We start from the raw sequence: 21,443 nt of genomic DNA, 5'->3' as shown, positions 1-21,443 counted from the left end.
CTCCAGATCACATGACATTTATATTTTGTGGTGTGGTATGTACACATATACACACACATATCTTTCCCTGCTGATCTGTGGATTCTGTGTGTATAAACTGTGTCTCCTTAATTTTTCTATGCCATGTTAAATATGTAGTAAGTGCATAAAATACTGAAATGAATTTTAAAAATTATTTTTAAGGTCTTAGGACATAATGGAAATTTAATAGTTTGTCTACAAAATATAATTGAAATGTCTAATTTTTTCTCTCATTTAGTTTATGAGAAATGCTTTGATATTGTTTACGACTTGTTCATTATCTTAAAATCCCAATGAACTCAGAAAATTTGGATGAGGACTGTATGTATTTAGGAGTGATTAGAGTATTCAGATAATGACAAAATATTAGAAAGATGTCTAAATATGTATAATGTGGAGTGTCTAAATTTACTTCATGACAGTAGCAAATGAAATCTCTATAAACTATATGACTATTATACTTTAATCTTTATGACCTTTTACATGTCTTTAATACCCTTGCAAATTGTTACATGAATATTATTATTTGAATCTATATATAAATGTGGACTCCTAAGAAACTGATTAACCAAGGTATAGCCAGTTTTGTTGGCCAGATAGTCCTAGGTATTGCCATTTCCAAACTGTGGTCAGATGATAGCAAAGTATGTTATCAACCAAATTATGGGGATTTTTGTGATCTTAAATGAAAAGTCACAGCAAAATCTTCAAAATAGGCTAAACCATATGTGGAAAGGTTTCATTAAAATGTCAAAATAGTGCTGCAAAGGAATAGTTCCATTATTGTTTGAATAATAGTTTAAAATTTAGACATTAAGATAACAGCAAGATTGAAATACGCATAAGCTTCCTAAGAGTAAAAAAAGTATTAAGGCAAGAATTTTATACCTTTCATTGAAACCTGTTTTATTTTATTCATTGTAATAAAATTATATTCTATCAGGATTTTCTAAAGCTCTTTACATAACTGTCTTTATTTATCAAATTTAGACTGAATGCTACTACTTATTAAATGACCTCTTTATACTATATATTTTTTTAAGATTTTATTTATTTATTGGATAGAGAGAGAGATCACAAGTAGGCAGAGCAGCAGGCAGAGATAGAGGGGGAAGCAGGCTTCCCACTCAACAGAGAGCCCGATGCGAGGCTCAATCCCAGGACCCTGAGATCATGACCTGGCCAAAGGCAGAGGCTTTAATCCACTGAGCCAACCAACCAGGTGCCCCTATACTGTCACTATTTTTAAAAAGGAAAAAGTACTGATTTGTTGGAATCAAATTCATGTATTATAATTTTACTATGGTATCTTCAATGATTATCAAAGTTTAGCTTTCATGACCTGGGGATTAGGTTACTATCATCTCTTTTCATTTTTCAGTTTTACTGACAAAAACACCTATTGAAATTTTTGTTAGTTTACATGTGGAATGAAATAATATCATATAGGTCAATATAACCTATATTTCTTAAAGATTAAAATGTGTTTTGTGCCCTTTTTGCTGTTTTTTGATGCACACTTTAACCAAATCTGTATATTGGTTAGAGACGCACTTTATTCATTTCTGTTATAATGGTTATATAAATTTTTCTAATAAATATTTAAACATGCTATGTTCAGTTAGGTGTAATGATTCGTAATTTCAACTAACATTCCTGTCCAGTAAGAGTGTTGTTTTAGATTTCATTACAGTGCCGTAAAACTAGTAGTAACTCTGCTTGAAATTAGGAGTGGTATTCTAATTTTTTTACTATAATTTGTGTGTGTGTATATGATTGCATGTACATTTGTGTGTGTGTATGTGAAGACAGGCAGAGAAAGGCAGACCTCACAATCTAGCATCGGACAGAAAGGCTGAATTCATAGATACATAATGAAAGACTGTGTTGAAATATGCAGAAATGCTAAGCAATTTTAAAATGCTATAAACTAATGGGGCTTACATTTTTTAATAAAGTCCTCTGTGTTGCAGGACTAGACAGTGTGTCCTATTAATTTTTTCCTGGGAACTTTTTTTTTAATTTTGTTTTTTTATTTTAATTTTTTATTTTTTATAAACATATATTTTTATCCCCAGGGGTACAGGTCTGTGAATCACCAGGTTTACACACTTCACAGCACTCACCAAAACACATACCCTCCCCAATGTCCATAATCCCACCCCCTTCTCCCAAACCCCCTCCACCCAGCAACCCTCAGTTTGTTTTGTGAGATTAAGAGTCACTTATGGTTTGTCTCCCTCCCAATCCCATCTTGTTTCATTGATTCTTCTCCTACCCACTTAAGCCCCCATGTTGCATCACCACTTCCTCTTATCAGGGAGATCATATGATAGTTGTCTTTCTCTGCTTGACTTGTTTCACTAAGCATGATACGCTCTAGTTACATTCATGTTGTCGCAAATGGCAAGATTTCATTTCTTTTGATGGCTGCATAGTATTGCATTGTGTATATATACCACATCTTCTTGATCCATTCATCTGTGGATGGACATCTAGGTTCTTTCCATAGTTTGGCTATTGTGGACATTGCTGCTATAAACATTCGGGTGCACGTGCCCCTTTGGATCACTACATTTGTATCTTTAGGGTAAATACCCAATAGTGCAATTGCTGGGTCATAGGGCAGTTCTATTTTCAACATTTTGAGGAACCTCCATGCTGTTTTCCAGAGTGGCTGCACCAGCTTGCATTCCCACCAACAGTGGAGGAGGGTTCCCCTTTCTCCGCATCCTCGCCAGCATCTGTCATTTCCTGACTTGTTGATTTTAGCCATTCTGACTGGTGTGAGGTGATATCGCATTGTAGTTTTGATTTGTATTTCCCTGATGCCGAGTGATATGGAGCACTTTTTCATGTGTCTGTTGGCCATCTGGATGTCTTCTTTGCAGAAATGTCTGTTCATGTCCTCTGCCCATTTCTTGATTGGATTCTTTGATCTTTGGGTGTTGAGTTTGCTAAGTTCTTTATAGATTCTGGACACTAGTCCTTTATCTGATATGTCGTTTGCAAATATCTTCTCCCATTCTGTCAGTTGTCTTTTGATTTTGTTAACTGTTTCCTTTGCTGTGCAAAAGCTTTTGATCTTGATGATATCCCAATAGATCACTTTTGCCCTTGCTTCCCTTGCCTTTGGCATTGTTCCTAGGAAGATGTTGCTACGGCAGAGGTCGAAGAGGTTGCTGCCTGTGTTCTCAAGGATTTTGATGGATTCCTTTTGCACATTGAGGTCCTTCATCCATTTTGAGTCTATTTTCGTGTGTGGTGTAAGGAAATGGTCCAATTTCATTTTTCTGCATGTGGCTGTCCAATTTTCCCAGCACCATTTATTGAAGAGGCTGTCTTTTTTCCATTGGACATTCTTTGCTGCTTTGTCGAAGATTAGTTGATCATAGAGTTGAGAGTCTATTTCTGGGCTCTCTCTTCTGTTCCATTGATCTATGTTTCTGCTTTTGTGCCAGTACCATGCTGTCTTGATGATGACAGCTTTGTAATAGAGCTTGAAGTCCGGAATTGTGATGCCACCAACGTTGGCTTTCTTTTTCAATATCCCTTTGGCTATTCGAGGTCTTTTCTGGTTCCATATAAATTTTAGCATTATTTGTTCCATTTCTTTGAAAAAGATGGATGGTACTTTGATAGGAATTGCATTAAATGTGTAGATTGCTTTAGGTAGCATAGACATTTTCACAATATTTCTTCTTCCAATCCAGGAGCATGGAACATTTTTCCATGTCTTTGTGTCTTCCTCAATTTCTTTCACGAGTACTTTATAGTTTTCTGAGTATAGATTCTGTGCCTCTTTGGTTAGGTTTATTCCTAGGTATCTTATGGTTTTGGATGCAATTGTAAATGGGATTGACTCCTTAATTTCTCTTTCTTCTGTCTTGCTGTTGGTGTAGAGAAATGCAACTGATTTCTGTGCATTGATTTTATATCCTGACACTTTACTGAATTCCTGTATAAGTTCTAGCAGTTTTGGAGTGGAGTCTTTTGGGTTTTCCACATATAGTATCATATCATCTGCGAAGAGTGATAATTTGACTTCTTCTTTGCCGATTTGGATACCTTTAATTTCCTTTTGTTGTCTGATTGCTGAGGCTAGGACCTCTAGTACTATGTTGAATAGCAGTGGTGATAATGGAAATGCCTGCCATGTTCCTGACCTTAGCGGAAAAGCTTTCAGTTCTTCTCCATTGAGAATGATATTTGCGGTGGGTTTTTCATAGATGGCTTTGATGATATTGAGGTATGTGCCCTCTATCCCTACACTTTGAAGAGTTTTGATCAGGAAGGGATGCTGTACTTTGTCAAATGCTTTTTCCGCATCTATTGAGAGTATCATATGGTTCTTGTTCTTTCTTTTATTGATGTGTTGTATCACATTGACTGATTTGCGGATGTTGAACCTTGCAGCCCTGGAATAAATCTCACTTGGTCGTGGTGAATAATCCTTTTAATGTACTGTTGAATCCTATTGGCTAGTATTTTGTTGAGTATTTTCGCATCTGTGTTCATCAAGGATATTGGTCTATAGCTCTCTTTTTTGGTGGGATCCTTGTCTGGTTTTGGGATCAAGGTGATGCTGGCCTCATAAAATGAGTTTGGAAGTTTTCCTTCCATTTCTATTTTTTGGAACAGTTTCAGGAGAATAGGAATTAGTTCTTCTTTAAATGTTTGGTAGAATTCCCCCGGGAAGCCGTCTGGCCCTGGGCTTTTGTTTGTTTGGAGATTTTTAATGACTGTTTCAATCTCCTTACTGGTTATGGGTCTGTTCAGGCTTTCTACTTCTTCCTGGTTCAGTTGTGGTAGTTTATATCTTTCTAGGAATGTATCCATTTCTTCCAGATTGTCAAATTTATTGCCGTAGAGTTGCTCATAGTATGTTCTTATAATAGTTTTTATGTCTTCGGTGTTAGTTGTGATCTCTCCTCTTTCATTCATGATTTTATTTATTTGGGTCTTTTCTCTTTTCTTTTTGGTAAGTCGGGCCAGGGGTTTATCAATTTTATTAATTCTTTCAAAGAACCAGCTCCTAGTTTCGTTGATTTGTTCTATTGGTTTTTTGGTTTCTATTTCATTGATTTCTGCTCTGATCTTTATGATTTCTCTTCTCCTGCTGGGCTTAGGGTTTCTTTCTTGTTCTTTCTCCAGCTCCTTTAGGTGTAGGGTTAGGTTGTGTACCTGAGACCTTTCTTGTTTCTTTAGAAAGGCTTGTACTGCTATATATTTTCCTCTCAGGACTGCCTTTGTTGTGTCCTACAGATTTTGAACCATTGTATTTTCATTATCATTTGTTTCCATGATTTTTTTCAATTCTTCTTTAATTTCCCATTCATTCTTTAGAAGGATGCTGTTTAGTCTCCATGTATTTGGGTTCTTTCCAAACTTCCTTTTGTGGTTGAGTTCTAGCTTTAGAGCCTTGTGGTCTGAAAATATGCAGGGAATGATCCCAATCTTTTGATACCAGTTGAGTCCTGATTTAGGACCGAGGATGTGATCTATTCTGGAGAATGTTCCATGTGCACTAAAGAAGAATGTGTATTCTGTTGCTTGGGGATGAAATATTCTGAATAGATCTGTGATGTCCATCTGGTCCAGTGTGTCGTTTAAGGCCTTTATTTCCTTGCTGATCTTTTGCTTGGATTATCTGTCCATTTCAGTGAGGGGAGTGTTAAAGTCCCCTACTATTATTGTATTATTGTTCATGTGTTTCTTTGATTTTGTTATTAATTGGTTTATATAGTTGGCTGCTCCCACGTTGGGGGCATAGATATTTAAAATTCTTAAATCTTCTTGTTGGACCGACCCTTTGAGTATGAAATAGTGTCCTTACTCATCTCTTATTATAGTCTTTGGCTTAAAATCTAATTGATCTGATATAAGGATTGCCACTCCTGCTTTCTTCTGATGTCCATTAGCATGGTAAATTCTTTTCCACCCCTCACTTTAAATCTTGAGGTGTCTTTGGGCTTAAAATGAGTTTCTTGGAGGCAACATATAGATGGGTTTTGCTTTTTTATCCATTCTGATAGCCTGTGTCTTTTGACAGGGGCATTTAGCCCATTAACATTCAGGGTAATTATTGAGAGATATGAATTTAGTGCCATTGTATTGCCTGTAAGGTGACTGTTACTGTATATGGTCTCTGTTCCTTTCTGATCTACCACTTGTAGGCTCTCTCTTTGATTAGAGGACCCCTTTCAATATTTCCTGTAGAGCTGGTTTGGTGTTTGCAAATTCTTTCAGTTTTTGTTTGTCCTGGAAGGTTTTAATCTCTCCTTCTATTTTCAATGATAGCCTAGCTGGATATAGTATTCTTGGCTGCATGTTTTTCTCGTTTAGTGCTCTGAAAATATCATGCCAGCTCTTTCTGGCCTGCCAGGTCTCTGTGGATAAGTCAGCTGCCAATCTAATATTTTTACCATTGTATGTTACAGACTTCTTTTCCCGGGCTGCTTTCAGGATTTTCTCTTTGTCACTGAGACTTGTAAATTTTACTATTAGGTGATCGGGTGTGGGCCTATTCTTACTGATTTTGAGGGGCGTTCTCTGAACCTCCTGAATTTTGATGCTCGTTCCCTTTGCCATATTGGGGAAATTCTCCCCAATAATTCTCTCCAGTATACCCTCTGCTCCCCTCTCTCTTTCTTCTTCTTCTGGAATCCCAATTATTCTAATGTTGTTTCGTCTTATGGTGTCACTTATCTCTCAAATTCTCCCCTCGTGGTCCAGTAGCTGTTTGTCCCTCTTTTGCTCAGCTTCTTTATTCTCTGTCATTTGGTCTTCTATATCACTAATTCTTTCTTCTGCCTCATTTATCCTAGCAGTGAGAGCCTCCATTTTTGATTGCACCTCATTAATAGCTTTTTTGATTTCAACTTGGTTAGATTTTAGTTCTTTTATTTCTCCAGAAAGGGCTTTTATATCTCTCGAGAGGGTTTCTCTAATATCTTCCATGCCTTTTTCGAGCCCGGCTCGAACCTTGAGAATTGTCATTCTGAACTCTAGATCTGACATATTACCAATGTCTGTATTGATTAGGTCCCTAGCCTTTGGTACTGCCTCTTCTTCTTTTTTTTGTGTTGAATTTTTCCGTCTTGTCATTTTGTCCTGATAAGAGTATATGAAGGGGCAAGTAAAATACTAAAAGGGTGGCAACAACCCCAGGAAAATATGCTTTAACCAAATTAGAAGAGATCCAAAATCGTGAGGGGGGAGAAAGAGGATAAAAAGAGTTCAAAAAGGAAGAAAGAAAAAAAAAAGAAAAGAATTTAAAATAAAAAGAAGACACCTAAGAAAAATATAAAAAAGAAAAAATATATATATTAGATAAACTAGTAAAAAATTGTTAAAAGAAGAAAAAGGTAACAGTTAAAAAAAAAATTTTACCCGAAGGCGAGAAAAAAAAACAAAAAATGAAAAAGAAAGAAATTAAATTAACTGCAAGACTAAAAAAAAATCACAGGTAAAAAGCCATGAGTTCTGTGCTTGGCCTTCTCCTCCTCTGGAATTCTGCTGCTCTCCTTGGTATTGAAACCGCACTCCTTGGTAGGTGAACTTGGTCTCGGCTGGATTTCTTGTTGATCTTCTGGGGGAGGGGCCTGTTGTAGTGATTCTCAAGTGTCTGCCCCAGTCGGAGTTACACCGCCCTTACACGGGGCCGGGGTGGGTATTCCGCTCGGGTTTGCTTTCAGGAGGTTTTGTTCCCTGAGCGCTTTCCGTAGAGTTCCGGAGGATGGGAAGACAAATGGCGGCCTCCTCGTCTCCGGCCTGAAGGAGCCGAGAGCCCAGGGCCGCACTCCCGTCTGCCTGACCTCCGGCCGCGCTCCGAGCTCACTGAGCCTGCGACCGGTTCAAGGTCACCCCGAGCTGCGAGCTTACTTTCGGCTCTGTCTCTGTAGCCGGCTTTCCCGTTCCAATACCCGCAAGCTCTGCGACACTCAGACACCCCCGATCCTTCTGTGACCCTGCGGGACCTGAGGCCACGCTGACCCCATGTGGGCTTTGCCCCAGGTAGCCTCGGGAGCAATGTCCCTCAGTGGAGCAGACTTTTAAAAGTCCTGATTTTGTGCGCCGTTGCTCCGCCGCTTGCCAGGATCTGGCCCCTCCCCCCGGGGTCTATCTTCCCGTCACTTTGGATTCACTTCTCTGCCTGTCCTACCTTTCAGAAAGTGGTTGTTTTTCTGTTTCCAGAATTGCTGTTCTTCTTCTCTTCGATCTGCCTATGGATTTTCAGGTGTTTGCAATCTTTAGATAAGCTATCTAGCTGATCTCCGGCTAGCTGAAGAAGTCTCAGCCTGCTACTTCTCCACCATCTTGACTCCTCCCCCTTTCCTGGAAACTTCTATTCTTAGTACCATTCCTCTAGAACTTGTTACATGATCAATTCTCAAAGCTGTCTGAGAATTGCCTCACTTGTCTCTAGACTGCCCTTTGTATCTCTCCCAGGTTGATCTTTCCAAAATACTGCATGTTTCCCAGTCTTCAGCTAATTCAATACCCACTCCCCATGGCTTTCTATTGCCTTCATGATAAATTCTGTATTTTTAGAATAACGTGAACCTAACTCAGGAACACATCATAAAGTATGGTCCCCTATCTTCATTTATAATGTATTCCCACATTATTTACCCATAATCTTCTCTAGCCAGATAATGCTTTCCTACTATAGCACCTATCTCTCTATCTTTTCCAACCCTATTGATTTTTCTGTGTTTCAGCTTTTATGGCTATGTAATGAATTACCTGAGAACTTAGTGGTGTAAATAAATATTTGCTATGTTCAAGAAATCAGAGGGTTGGAATCTGAAAAGGGCACACAGAGGAGGACACCTTGTCTCTGGTCCACAGTGTCTAGGGCTTCATCTGGGTGACTTGAATGCTGGAGGCTAAAGTCATCTGATGCTCTGTCAGTCACGAATTTCAGGGGTGATGCTGGCTCTTGCCTGGGGGCTTTACTTCCTTTGCATGTGGGTCTTTCCACTTGGGCTACTGCACATGGTGTCTCCGCAGAAGCTAATTTTTCTCACTGCATGTTAGCTGATTTCCCCATAGTGGCTCCCCGGCCACAGAGAAAGCCGTATCCTTTTCTATAACTTGGACTCTCAAGTCACATGTTATTATTTCTGCTATACTCTGTCATTGGAACAGTCACAAGTCTGCCTAGGTTTCAGTGGCAGGTAAACACAGTTCACCTCTTCATAGGGACTCTTGAGCTTCTAGAAGATTATGTGGCATTAAACATATTTTTGTGGCTACTTTTTAAATTTTATTTAAAAATTAAATAATTTTAATTTAATTAAAATTATTAAATTGAGAAAGAATCTCAGGCAGGCTCAATGCTGAGCATGGAGTATGACCCAGGGCTTAATCTCAAGACCCCGAGATCATGATCTGTGTGTAAATCAAGAGCTGGCCACTTAACCGACAGAGCCACCCAGGCGCCCCTATCTTTTTAAATTTTAATAAGTCATAGTCATGTTCTACAGTTTGTATCCTATATGTCTTGTAACTTTCCTAAACTATTTTTGGTCCTACCAAGACTCCCCCTTTCTGAACTCATTTAACCTGTGCTCTCATTTATAACCAGTATATTCCTTTGAATTGTTAGTGTTTTCCCATGTGCATATGTTTTCTCTCCCCAGCTATATTACAAATTATTTAGTGCAAGGACTTGACTTACTTGTATTTACATTTACCACAGGTCTAGTATAGGGTTTTGGACACCAGAGGTGCTTAATAAACATCTGGCTTAAAGTCAAATAAGCTCACAATGAAATTAGAGACTCAGGTTCTATGCATTGTAGATGAGCACAGTGATTAGTCTTTGTACAGAATGCAGATATCAGTGACAGATAGTGAATGTGATCCCTAAGAAGTAAGCAAGAATCATATTCTAAACAGAAGTCAATGTATTTGGATTGGATGAAAGCTTGGAGGTTTAAATGTTAGTAAGTTATGATGGCAATCAACTTTTTTTGCCTCTTAAATATATAATTTTAAATTTAAAACTCATTTAATCCATATTATATTCATTGAAAATATTAAATGTAATTCCACTGGCATTTCACTGAAAGACTGATCAGCTAATAGCAGTAAATATTGTAATACTTCATATTTTTAGAAGCATGTAATTACATTAAAAAGCATTTGTATTTTGATTAATTTTTACTTCATTTTAAAATTAAAAATAATACTTCCTTATTGTATCAAGTCAAGATGTATAGAGAAAAAGCAAGTCTTTTTTCATCTATTCCCATATTGAAGATACAGAACTTGGTTTGGTGCATGTTTTTACATCTTTCTCCCTGCTCATTTTGTATACTTTTCATTGTTTATATATTATTCCATTTATTTATTGTTCCTGTCATAATTTATTATTCCCAAATATGTAAAGTTCATGATTATGTCAATGTTAATTTGTCTATGTGATGATTATGAGGTTTGATCATCAGTTATTTGCTGTAAGAGGCTAAATTAAAGACTTTGTGGCAAACTAGTAGAGTTGTTATTTTAATTTTAAAGTTTTTTTTTTTTTTTTTTTTTTAAGATTTATTTATCTGACAGAGAGAGAGATTACAAGTAGGCAGAGAGGCAGGTAGAGAGTGAGGGGGAAACAGGCTCCGTGCTGGGCAGAGAGCCCTATATGGGGCTTGATCCCAGGACTCTGAGATCATGACCTGAGCTGAAGGTAGAGGCTTAACCCACTGAGCCACCCAGGTGCCCCTAAAGTTGATTTTTAAAGACTCATAGAAAATATACAAAAATAAAGTCTTGGAAGAATGCATTAGATTTTCTTACTATGTATTTGTTTGCATGTGTTTGCATTGTGAGAACAAATAGTGATTCGATGATAATAATGCATAGAACACAATGACTATTACTAAAATATTTATGCTAGCCAAACAATATATTTATATCTGAGCTTTGTTAAATTATTCAGACAAATGTGTAATTTTTTGGTAAATAATGTTAAATATCATAAATCGAAAGTTATTTAGACATAAAATTTTCATATGGAAGGCAAATGCATGGCATATTTCCTTTAAAACTATCCCCAATGGAAGGGTGCCTGGGTGGCTCAGTCAGTTAAACATTGGGCCGTTGGTTTCCACCCAGGTCATGATCTCAGGGTCATGGGATAGAGCTACCTGTTGGGCTCCATGCTCAGTGGGAAGGTAAGTCTTTCTGAGACACTCTCTCCCTCTCCCCGCATCCCTCCCCCTGCTCTTGTGGGTGCTTTCTCTCTCCTCCTCCTCCTCATAAATAAATAAAATCTTAAAAACAAAACCAAAATACCCTCTCCCTAATCTCAAGGATATTTTATTTGTGAGTTGGACTGTGAAATGAAAGGAAGTGACTAAAAAAACCGTCAAATGAAAGTAGGATAGTTAAGAATTGCTGAATTCTTTGTATTCAGTCAGAATTCGGTCACTTCAGAATTCAGCTGAATTCTTTGTAATTCAGAATTATTTGTAATCAGTCGTTTAGCCAGGTCCTGTGATGTGAATAAGTTAAATTCAGATCTAGTTTTGATGTACTTATGACTTTAGGAACTATACTCATCTTTAGCTATGTTGGCATAGGTTATTATTTCCAACATTAATTTATAGAGTATAAATGCATGTGTAGTTATAACCTTCCTATGAAACTAAGCACATGCTTGATAAAATATATAATGCTGAATATATGTAACTACTTTGCATTTCAGATGGCTGATCACTCTGAAGTCATGAAAGGTATTCATCAATACCCAGGAGTTCGCTATCCTGTCCTTACTCCTAATCTTCAGGGTTTTCACCGTGCTGTAAGTGTGCTACTAATTATTTTTAAATCGATATGTTTCTTACTGTTTTAAGGTCTTTACATAGTTAAAATGGTATCCTATGTAGCTTCCTTGTTACCATGTATAAATGCTATTCTGATGTAGGCACATGAATACACTGCAATCTCTAACCTCAGGATATTGTTCCACATGAATGGCCCTTCCACTTTAACCATTCAGGAATCAAAACACAAAAATACAGTAATCCACTTTGATAACATTCTCTTGAAAGTATATTTTGTGCTTCCCCCTTAAATAATATAGAATTTAACTTAAGCATTTCTCAACATAATAATTATTAATATTATTATAGTAGATCATTTTTGGCAACTTTTTTGGATCAGCTTTCCGAGGCGGGTTTTTCCCTCCCTCGAGGTGAAGCTAATTTGCAGCTGCCTCTAACAACCTTCCCTGTTCCTCTTCTGGTTGGTTTCTTCAGTCCTACGTGAATTGCGAATTTATATGCAAAAAACACAAGAAGAATCAGGGCAATTTTAAGTAAAGGCTTGAAGTGTTACACTCTTAGGTTTTACTCTAAAAGTTTGGCAGCAGCTATTTCTGGTGTTAATGTTTTTCACTTTTGTCTTTGGGACTGTGTTACATAAATTTGAGGCTGTGGCTCTTAGTTGATATGTCACTCGTGTAACTTATTAAAACCACTCTTTTTGTTGTTGTTGTTTATTTTCATATAATTTTTTTAAACCATTGTAAAGAAAGCAAGGGGCATTTTAAGAAATTGCAAAAATTGCTGTCACAGGTCTTAACAGAGTAAGGCATGTCTCCACCTTGAGAAAGATACCGAGTACACACACCCTCTCATAATTTGGAGGGGCATTTAAGGTAATGGAGTGAAACCATTGGCTTGGGAGTCAGGCACACCTCTGCTCAAAGCAGGACTTCAGAACTTTTAGTAGCCTCTGTGGGCCACAGTTTTGTCCTCTGTAAAATGGGCAAAATGATACTTCGTTTATAAGATTATGTGTTAGAGGACGCACAAAGTACACACCAGTACTGGTACATAGTAAGTGTTCAAATAAATAGAATTTTAATTTTAGAACTTAAAAATTTATCTCAGGTAGAGGACTAGAAGCCAGTATTTTTTTTTTTAATGGAGAAAAAATGACCCATTTTCTTTCTTAATATATTAATAGAGCATGAGAAAGAGAGAAGATCTTGTACAATGCCAGAGATACATTAATAAAAAGTCTTTAAAAATCCAGCTGGGAAATGAGGAAACTTGGTATTTGAAAATAAGTCACTGGAGAAGCCTGGGACAAGAATAAAAGATGGCAAAGAGGAAAAACATGGAGGATAATATATTTTTTTTTATTAAATTTATTTATTTTCAGAAAAACAGTATTCATTATTTTTTCACCACACCCAGTGCTCCATGCAATCCGTGCCCTCTATAATACCCACCACCTGATACCCCAATCTCAAAACCCCCCACCACTTCAAACCCCTCAGATTGTTTTTCAGAGTCCATAGTCTCTCATGATTCACCTCCCCTTCCAATTTATCCCAACTCCCTTCTCCTCTCTAACACCCCTTGTCCTCCATGATATTTGTTATGCTCCACAAATAAGTGAAACCATATGATAATTGACTCTCTCTGCTTGACTTATTTCACTCAGCATAATCTCTTCCAGTCCCGTCCATGTTGCTACAAAAGTTGGGTATTCATCCTTTCTGATGGAGGCATAATACTCCATAGTGTATATGGACCACATCTTCCTTATCCATTCATCCGTTGAAGGGCATCTTGGTTCTTTCCATAGTTTGGCGACCGTGGCCATTGATGCTATAAACTTTGGGGTACAGATGGCCCTTATTTTCATGACATCTGTATCTTTGGGGTAAATACCCAGGAGTGCAATTGCAGGGTCATAGGGAAGTTCTATTTTTAATTTCTTGAGGAATCTCCACACTGTTCTCCAAAGAGGCTGCACCAACTTGCATTCCCACTAACAGTGTAAGAGAGTTCCCCTTTCTCCACATCCTCTCCAACACATGTTGTTTCCTGTTTTGTTAATTTTGGCATTCTAACTGGTGTAAGGTGATATCTCAATGTGTTTTTAATTTGAATCTCCCTGATGGCTAGTGATGATGAACATTTTTTCATGTGTCTGATAGCCATTTGTATGTCTTGATTGGAGAAGTGCCTGTTCATATCTTCTTCCCATTTTTTTTTAATTTTGATATAATTTTTTATTTTTTATAAACATATATTTTTATCCCCAGGGGTACAGGTCTGTGAATCACCAGGTTTACACACTTCACAGCACTCACCAAAGCACATACCCTCCCCAATGTCCATAATACCACCCCCTTCTCCCATGCCCCCTCCCCCCAGCAACCCTCAGTTTGTTTTGTGAGATTAAGAGTCTTATGGTTTGTCTCCCTCCCAATCCCATCTTCTTTCATTTATTCTTCTCCTACCCACTTAAGCCCCCATGTTGCAACACCACTTCCTCATATCAGGGAGATCATATGATAGTTGTCTTTCTCCGCCTGACTTATTTCGCTAAGCATGATACGCTCTAGTTCCATCCATGTTGTCGCAAATGGCAAGATTTCATTTCTTTTGATGGCTGCATAGTATTCCATTGTGTATATATACCACATCTTCTGGATCCATTCATCTGTGGATGGACATCTAGGTTCTTTCCATAGTTTGGCTATTGTGGACATTGCTGCTATAAACATTCGAGTACACGTGCCCCTTTGGATCACTACATTTGTATCTTTAGGGTAAATACGCAATAGTGCAATTGCTGGGTCATAGGGCAGTTCTATTTTCAACATTTTGAGGAACCTCCATGCTGTTTTCCAGAGTGGCTGCACCAGCTTGCATTCCCACCAACAGTGGAGGAGGGTTCCCCTTTCTCCGCATCCTCGGCAGCATCTGTCATTTCCTGACTTGTTGATTTTAGCCATTCTGACTGGTGTGAGGTGATATCGCATTGTGGTTTTGATTTGTATTTCCCTGATGCCGAGTGATATGGAGCACTTTTTCATGTGTCTGTTGGCCATCTGGATGTCTTCTTTGCAGAAATGTCTGTTCATGTCCTCTGCCCATTTCTTGATTGGATTCTTTGATCTTTGGGTGTTGAGTTTGCTAAGTTCTTTATAGATTCTGGACACTAGTCCTTTATCTGATATGTCGTTTGCAAATATCTTCTCCCATTCTGTCAGTTGTCTTTTGATTTTGTTAACTGTTTCCTTTGCTGTGCAAAAGCTTTTGATCTTGATGATATCCCAATAGTTCATTTTTGCCCTTGCTTCCCTTGCCTTTGGCATTGTTCCTAGGAAGATGTTGCTGTGGCTGAGGTCGAAGAGGTTGTTGCCTGTGTTCTCAAGGATTTTGATGGATTCCTTTTGCACATTGAGGTCCTTCATCCATTTTGAGTCTATTTTCGTGTGTGGTGTAAGGAAATGGTCCAATTTCATTTTTCTGCATGTGGCTGTCCAATTTTCCCAGCACCATTTATTGAAGAGGCTGTCTTTTTTCCATTGGACATTCTTTGCTGCTTTGTCGAAGATTAGTTGATCATAGAGTTGAGAGTCTATTTCTGGGCTCTCTATTCTGTTCCATTGATCTATGTGTCTGTTTTTGTGCCAGTACCATGCTGTCTTGATGATGAGAGCTTTGTAATAGAGCTTGAAGTCCGGGATTGTGATGCCACCAACGTTGGCTTTCTTTTTCAATATCCCTTTAGCTTTTCGAGGTCTTTTCTGGTTCCATATAAATTTTAGAATATTTGTTCCATTTCTTTGAAAAAGATGGATGGTACTTTGATAGGAATTGCATTAAATGTGTAGATTGCTTTAGGTAGCATAGACATTTTCACAATATTTATTCTTCCAATCCAGGAGCATGGAACATTTTCCATTTCTTTGTGTCTTCCTCAATTTCTTTCACGAGTACTTTATAGTTATCTGAGTATAGATTCTGTGTCTCTTTGGTTAGGTTTATTCCTAGGTATCTTATGGTTTTGGATGCAATTGTAAATGGGATTGACTCCTTAATTTCTCTTTCTTCTGTCTTGCTGTTGGTGTAGAGAAATGCAACTGATTTCTGTGCATTGATTTTATATCCTGACACTTTACTGAATTCCTGTATAAGTTCTAGCAGTTTTGGAGTGGAGTCTTTTGGGTTTTCCACATATAGTATCATATCATCTGCGAAGAGTGATAATTTGACTTCTTCTTTGCCGATTTGGATGCCTTTAATTTCCTTTTGTTGTCTGATTGCTGAGGCTAGGACCTCTAGTACTATGTTGAATAGCAGTGGTGATAATGGACATCCCTGCCGTGTTCCTGAGACTGGCAAGAGGATTAAGACATTAAACACACAAGAGTATGGTTGTGGCAGTCAAGGTATGAAACAACAGAAGCTAGGTTAAGAGACAGGAAGAAAATTTCGGGCAAAGTCTAAATGATGAATTGGAAGAACATTTTTCCCTTTGGTTATCGGAAGATAAGAACAGAAAGCATTTACTATTCCCTAGTTTAATAATTGGTCTAAAAAGAATGTTTCCCATAGATATGAAAATGTTTTATTGGGGTGCTAGTATTTTTCCATAATTACAGTTAAGATATTTCTGAAGCCTACACATAATTTAGGAAAGGTAAAATTGGAACTTCATCACTGTGTTTTTTGTGCCTCAGATTTATGTTACGGTTCAGAGAGTTCTTGTGTTATCATCAAATATTTTTAAATTTGGAAAGAGCGTATGTGGCAGGATGAGCAGACTCTAATTTTAAATTCCAAGGCAAATGTTAAAGAACACAAGTATGCCTTTACTGAGTAGATAATATTTCTTCTACTGCTTATCATTTACATTTCTGAAATTACTAGCTTTTGCCTTTAAATTCTTTTTCAGGTTGCTGCTGGAGCCACTGAGATATCAGTTTTTGGTGCTGCATCTGAATCCTTTAGCAAGAAGAATATCAACTGTTCTATTGAAGAAAGTATGCAGAAGTTTGAGGAGGTTGTTAAGTCTGCAAGGCACATGAATATTCCAGTGCGAGGGTATTTATGAAATTCCACAAATGCTATTTAGTTAATATCTATCATGTAAGCTCATTTATGAGCCATGAAGACCTCATTGTACATAATATATGCAGGGTATCTTTTGTGCCTTGTATGATTGGGGCCATCACTGTGTAGTGATACGTCTTGTGCATGTCACTTAATTATTAGTGTCCAGCTTTGAAGTGTATAATGCAGCTAAGATCAGAGGCACACTTCTTATTGCAAAGCTGACATTGCCTGCAAACCTGACGTTGTTACTCATTTTATTAATACCCAAATGCACCCCTCTCTTCATCTCAGCCTACCGTGGGTTGATAAATTTGTGTAAACTCATAGTAGCATTTGGGAAGGAATTACCTAATGTGGTTTCCACAGCTTTAACATTTTTTTAAGGAACCATGATTTTCTTCAAATATTACTTTATGCAGAGCTTCAATAGAGTATGTAAAACATGAAATTGAGCCTTTGAGCTGCCCTGAGAAATTCAGCCTGTCCTTTCCCCACTCAACCCCCCCCTTAACAGCCGACTTCCCTGTTGTCTCTCTGTGACCCGAAAGCAAAGGCAAATGGGGAAGAAGGAGAGAGAGACCTGTTTTGGTTCTTGCCTTTTTCCAGAACCAGCAGTTGCAGCATAGACTGCAAAGAAGCTCAACCCCCAAGCCTATGCTCTGTGGAGTGTATAATAAATTACTGGTTACTTAGGGAAGCATTTGTTTCTAAGACATTAGCTAATTTTCTCCTGGTTTTTATGAGTATTGAGGTATGATAATCATGATATTAACAAATTAAAATGCAGAGCACTTGTAAAAGAAGCCTGAGGGGCTGTTATTGGATTTAGATGCAGGTTTACCTCCTCTGGTTGAAGTGAGCAAAATTCAGAGTGGCAAGGGAAGGTTCAGTGGTTAATGAAAAGGCAAGCGGACCTAATTTTGAGTGGCGGTACCAGAAGAGGGTTAGAAGTCACTCAAAGTCATTTGGCAAGCAAATAGAGTTAGAATACATCACAGGGAACGGTCTTGTTGGTTGGCTTACTTTTGTTACTTTCTTTTTCTTCTCTCCATAGTAATAGTTTCCAGCATGAGTTTTCAAAGATGTGGATTTTTTTTCTAAGAGTTTATTTATTTATTTGACAGAGACCACAAGTAGGCAGAGAGGCAGGCAGAGAGAGGAGGAAGCAGGCTCCCCGCTGAGCAGAGAGCCCGACTCGGGACTTGATCCCAGGGTCCTGGGATTACGACCCGAGCTGAAGACAGAGGCTTTAGCCCACTGAGCCACCCAGGTGCCCCTAAAATTGTTTCTGTTATTGAAATATATACATATCATGCATATACAAGAAAAATTTAAAAACATTTAAAACACATTTAAAAAATGTGTTTCCATAGACAGAAAATAAAGGATGTGTGATTTTAAAGCAAAAGTGAATAACCACAATCAAAAAGAAGAAATGTACTGTCATTTTCTAAATTCAAACATACAGAAGTTGTTTGTCTCTTTCCTTTGAAAGAAAGGGAAAAAGAAGACACCATTCTATTTTAATGTGATTCAATGTGGAGTGTATGTTTTACAGTGAAGTCTTCCTTATTGGAAAGTTGAAAACAATGCATAATCATAAAAGTAAACTGTGTGCAGCACTTCAAGCAGGAAGTTTGCTACTTTAAAATGGCAAGGTTTTTTTTAATGTTAAAAGATGGATGTAAACATCAATTGTATAGGGGCGCATGGGTGGCTCAGTGGGTTAAAGCCTCTGCCTTCAGCTCAGGTCATGATCCCAGGGTCCTGGGATCGAGCCCCGCATCGGGCTCTCTGCTCAGCAGGGAGCCTGCTTCCTCCTTCTCTCTCTCTGCCTGCCTCTCAGCCTACTTGTAATCTGACTGTCAAATAAATAAATGAAATCTTAAAAAAAAATCAATTGTATATTATATTTTATTATCTTAGTTTTTCTCTTTTGAGGTAGAATAGGTAATGTATTAAAGCTAATAGAAACCCTAAATTCTCTCGAATACTGATTGTTGAGCAATTAATAATAGTGTCCCATCAGCAAAGAGAGTCCTAACCATGCTACAGCTTAAAAACCTCGCCAGGCTTTGATAAGAGGAGCACAGAGTGCAAGATAGATACAAAATGACCCATGGTCCAATGCAGTTCGCAGAGTACATTGGAGACGGGCTGGAGAGCTACACAATAGACCGGTGTATGTTTGTCAATGCAGATTTTGTTCCGTGGAAGCACAACTCGTAGACTTTCTGAAACACTGTTCATTTTCAGAAAGACACCTTTCAGTACATGAGTTTGCTCTTTGCTCAGTTGAGAATTATCTTCCTCCTCCCCAAAACTTTTATAGAGTTTAAATTAGATTTTATTTTTACTGGCAATCGAGATTCTAGATACTCATTATGAAGAGTCATAGGTCATTAGTAATCATTTAAGAAAGAGTCATGCTCAACCAGTTGAAACTGAAGTAGACGCTTCAGCATGTCTTCTATGGCAACATGGCAACAGCTGCATCAACATGTACTTGATCACCATCCAGAAAATTCATGCCATCAGCTGTCAGATTTAAAGGCCATAAGGCAGCACACATTTTATAAATGCTCAGTAAAACCATTTAAATTTTTATGAAAATAGTTAACTTTCATATGGTCTAAATAGCAGCTTTTATTAAAGTTATGGGGGTTTTGTTGGATTCCCCATGTCCCCCCCCCCAACACACACATATACACATGCTTGTGTACACATATTTTATATACGCTTAGGACTTCACATAACATCTGGGATACATTGGGAAAACATACCATGCCAAATCATTGACATAAAAAGCAAAGTCAGCTAACTGCCGCTGAATATACATTATATATGAATGGACAATGAAATATCTACATTTTAGACTTCAATTTTTGCTGTGTAATTCATATGACATATATTTAAAATATGTAGGTTATTTTTCTATTATCTAAATTTTTAAAAAGTAAAAAAGGCAAGGAAAAATAGAAATCTATGAGAAATGTAATCATTTTCTCTATTTTTATCAGTGCATTTGTTGAAATAATTATCTCTTGGTTTGTCAAGATCCTTTCAAAATTGAAATGCATCAAGATATGAAGGTAGTATTCTAATATATCAGACATTTAGTTTTATTCCTTTTTGTCTGAGTATCAACTTAACCTTAAATGAAGTCATTAGAATCACATGCTCTCTCTCTCTCTGAGAATATTAATTTAAAAAAGGAAACTATCACTAAGGAGCCATTATTAATTTTACTATTAAAATGCTTAGAAATTATAAATTCACAAGGTCAGCAGTAGTACACAACAAAGAAAAGCTTTTTACATAACATTTTAAGCCACTCCTTTAAAATCATTTAAAATGAGTTGACTCAGGATTACTCAAAGCCTGAACCTACTGAAAGTTGAAAGAAGTATATTTGTAACAATTTCCTAGAAGTCAAACAAAATTATCCATCCATTGTTTAAAAAAAAACACTGCAAAATGCAAAAAACATTTTTTTAATTAACATATAATGTATTATTTGTTTCAGGGGTATGGGTCTGTGATTCATCAGTCTTACACAATTCCCTGAACTCACCATAGCACATACCCTCCCCAGTATCCATCACCCAGACTCCCCATCCCTTCCATCCAGCTCCACTCCAGCAACCTTCAGTTTATTTCCTGAGATTGAGTCTCTTATTGTTTGTCTCCCTCTCTGGTTTCGTCTTGCTTCACTTTTCCCTCCCTTCCCCTATGATCCTCTGTCTTGTTTCTCAAATTTCATATTAGTGAGATCATATAATCTTTCTCTAGTTGACTTACTTCACTTAGCATAAAAACCTCTACTTCCATCCATGTCATTGCAAATGGCAAAATTTTGTGTTTTTTTTTTTTTGATGGCTGGATAATATTCCATTATATAAATACACCATATCTTCTTTATTCAGTCATCTGTTGATGGACATCTAGGTTCTTTCTGTAGTTTGGCTATTGTGCACATTGCTGCTATAAACATTGGGGTGTACATGCCCCTTCGGATTACATTTGTTATCTTTAGGGTGAATACACAGTAGTGCAATTGCTGAGATGTAGGGTAGCTCTTTTTTCAACTTTTTGAGGAACCTCCATTCTGTTTTCCAGAGGGACTGCACCAGTTTGCATTCCCACCAACAGTATAGGAGGGTACCCCTTTTTCCACATCTTCGCCAATACCTGTTGTTTCCTGACTTGTTGATTTCAGCCGTTCTGACTGGTGTGAGGTGGTATCTCATTGACATTTTGATTTGTATTTCCCTGATGCTGAGTGATGTTGAGCAGTTCTTCATGTGTCCGTTGACCATTTGGATGTCTTCTTGCAGAAATGTCTGTTCATGTCTTCTGCCCATTTCTTTTTTTTTTTTTTAAGATTTTATTTATTTATTTGACAGAGATCACAAGTAGGCAATGAGGCAAGCAGAGAGAGAGAGAGAGGAGGAAACAGGCTCCCTGCTGCACAGAGAGCCCAATGCGGGACTCGATCCCAGGTCCCTGAGATCATGACCTGAGCCGAAGGCAGCGGCTTAACCCACT

At 37.7% G+C, this 21,443-nt stretch overlaps 1 protein-coding gene across 3 annotated transcripts in view; it reads left to right on the top strand.

The window, feature by feature from the left end:
- HMGCLL1 (3-hydroxymethyl-3-methylglutaryl-CoA lyase like 1) overlaps window positions 1–21,443 on the top strand; it is a 211,970-nt gene that overhangs the window by 74,195 nt on the left and 116,332 nt on the right. For all 3 annotated transcript variants that reach the window (XM_004772407.3, XM_013045883.2, XM_045071033.1), the window contains exons 4-5: window positions 11,735–11,830; window positions 16,735–16,883. In XM_004772407.3, coding sequence (XP_004772464.1) covers window positions 11,735–11,830; window positions 16,735–16,883 — 245 coding nt within the window. The remainder of the gene's footprint in view (window positions 1–11,734; window positions 11,831–16,734; window positions 16,884–21,443) is intronic.

The sequence above is a fragment of the Mustela putorius genome, unplaced genomic scaffold (assembly GCF_011764305.1).
Source record: "Mustela putorius furo isolate JIRA1106 unplaced genomic scaffold, ASM1176430v1.1 tig00003983_pilon_pilon_pilon, whole genome shotgun sequence".
Lineage (NCBI taxonomy): Eukaryota > Metazoa > Chordata > Mammalia > Carnivora > Mustelidae > Mustela > Mustela putorius.
This window is presented reverse-complemented; position numbering and strand designations above follow the sequence as displayed.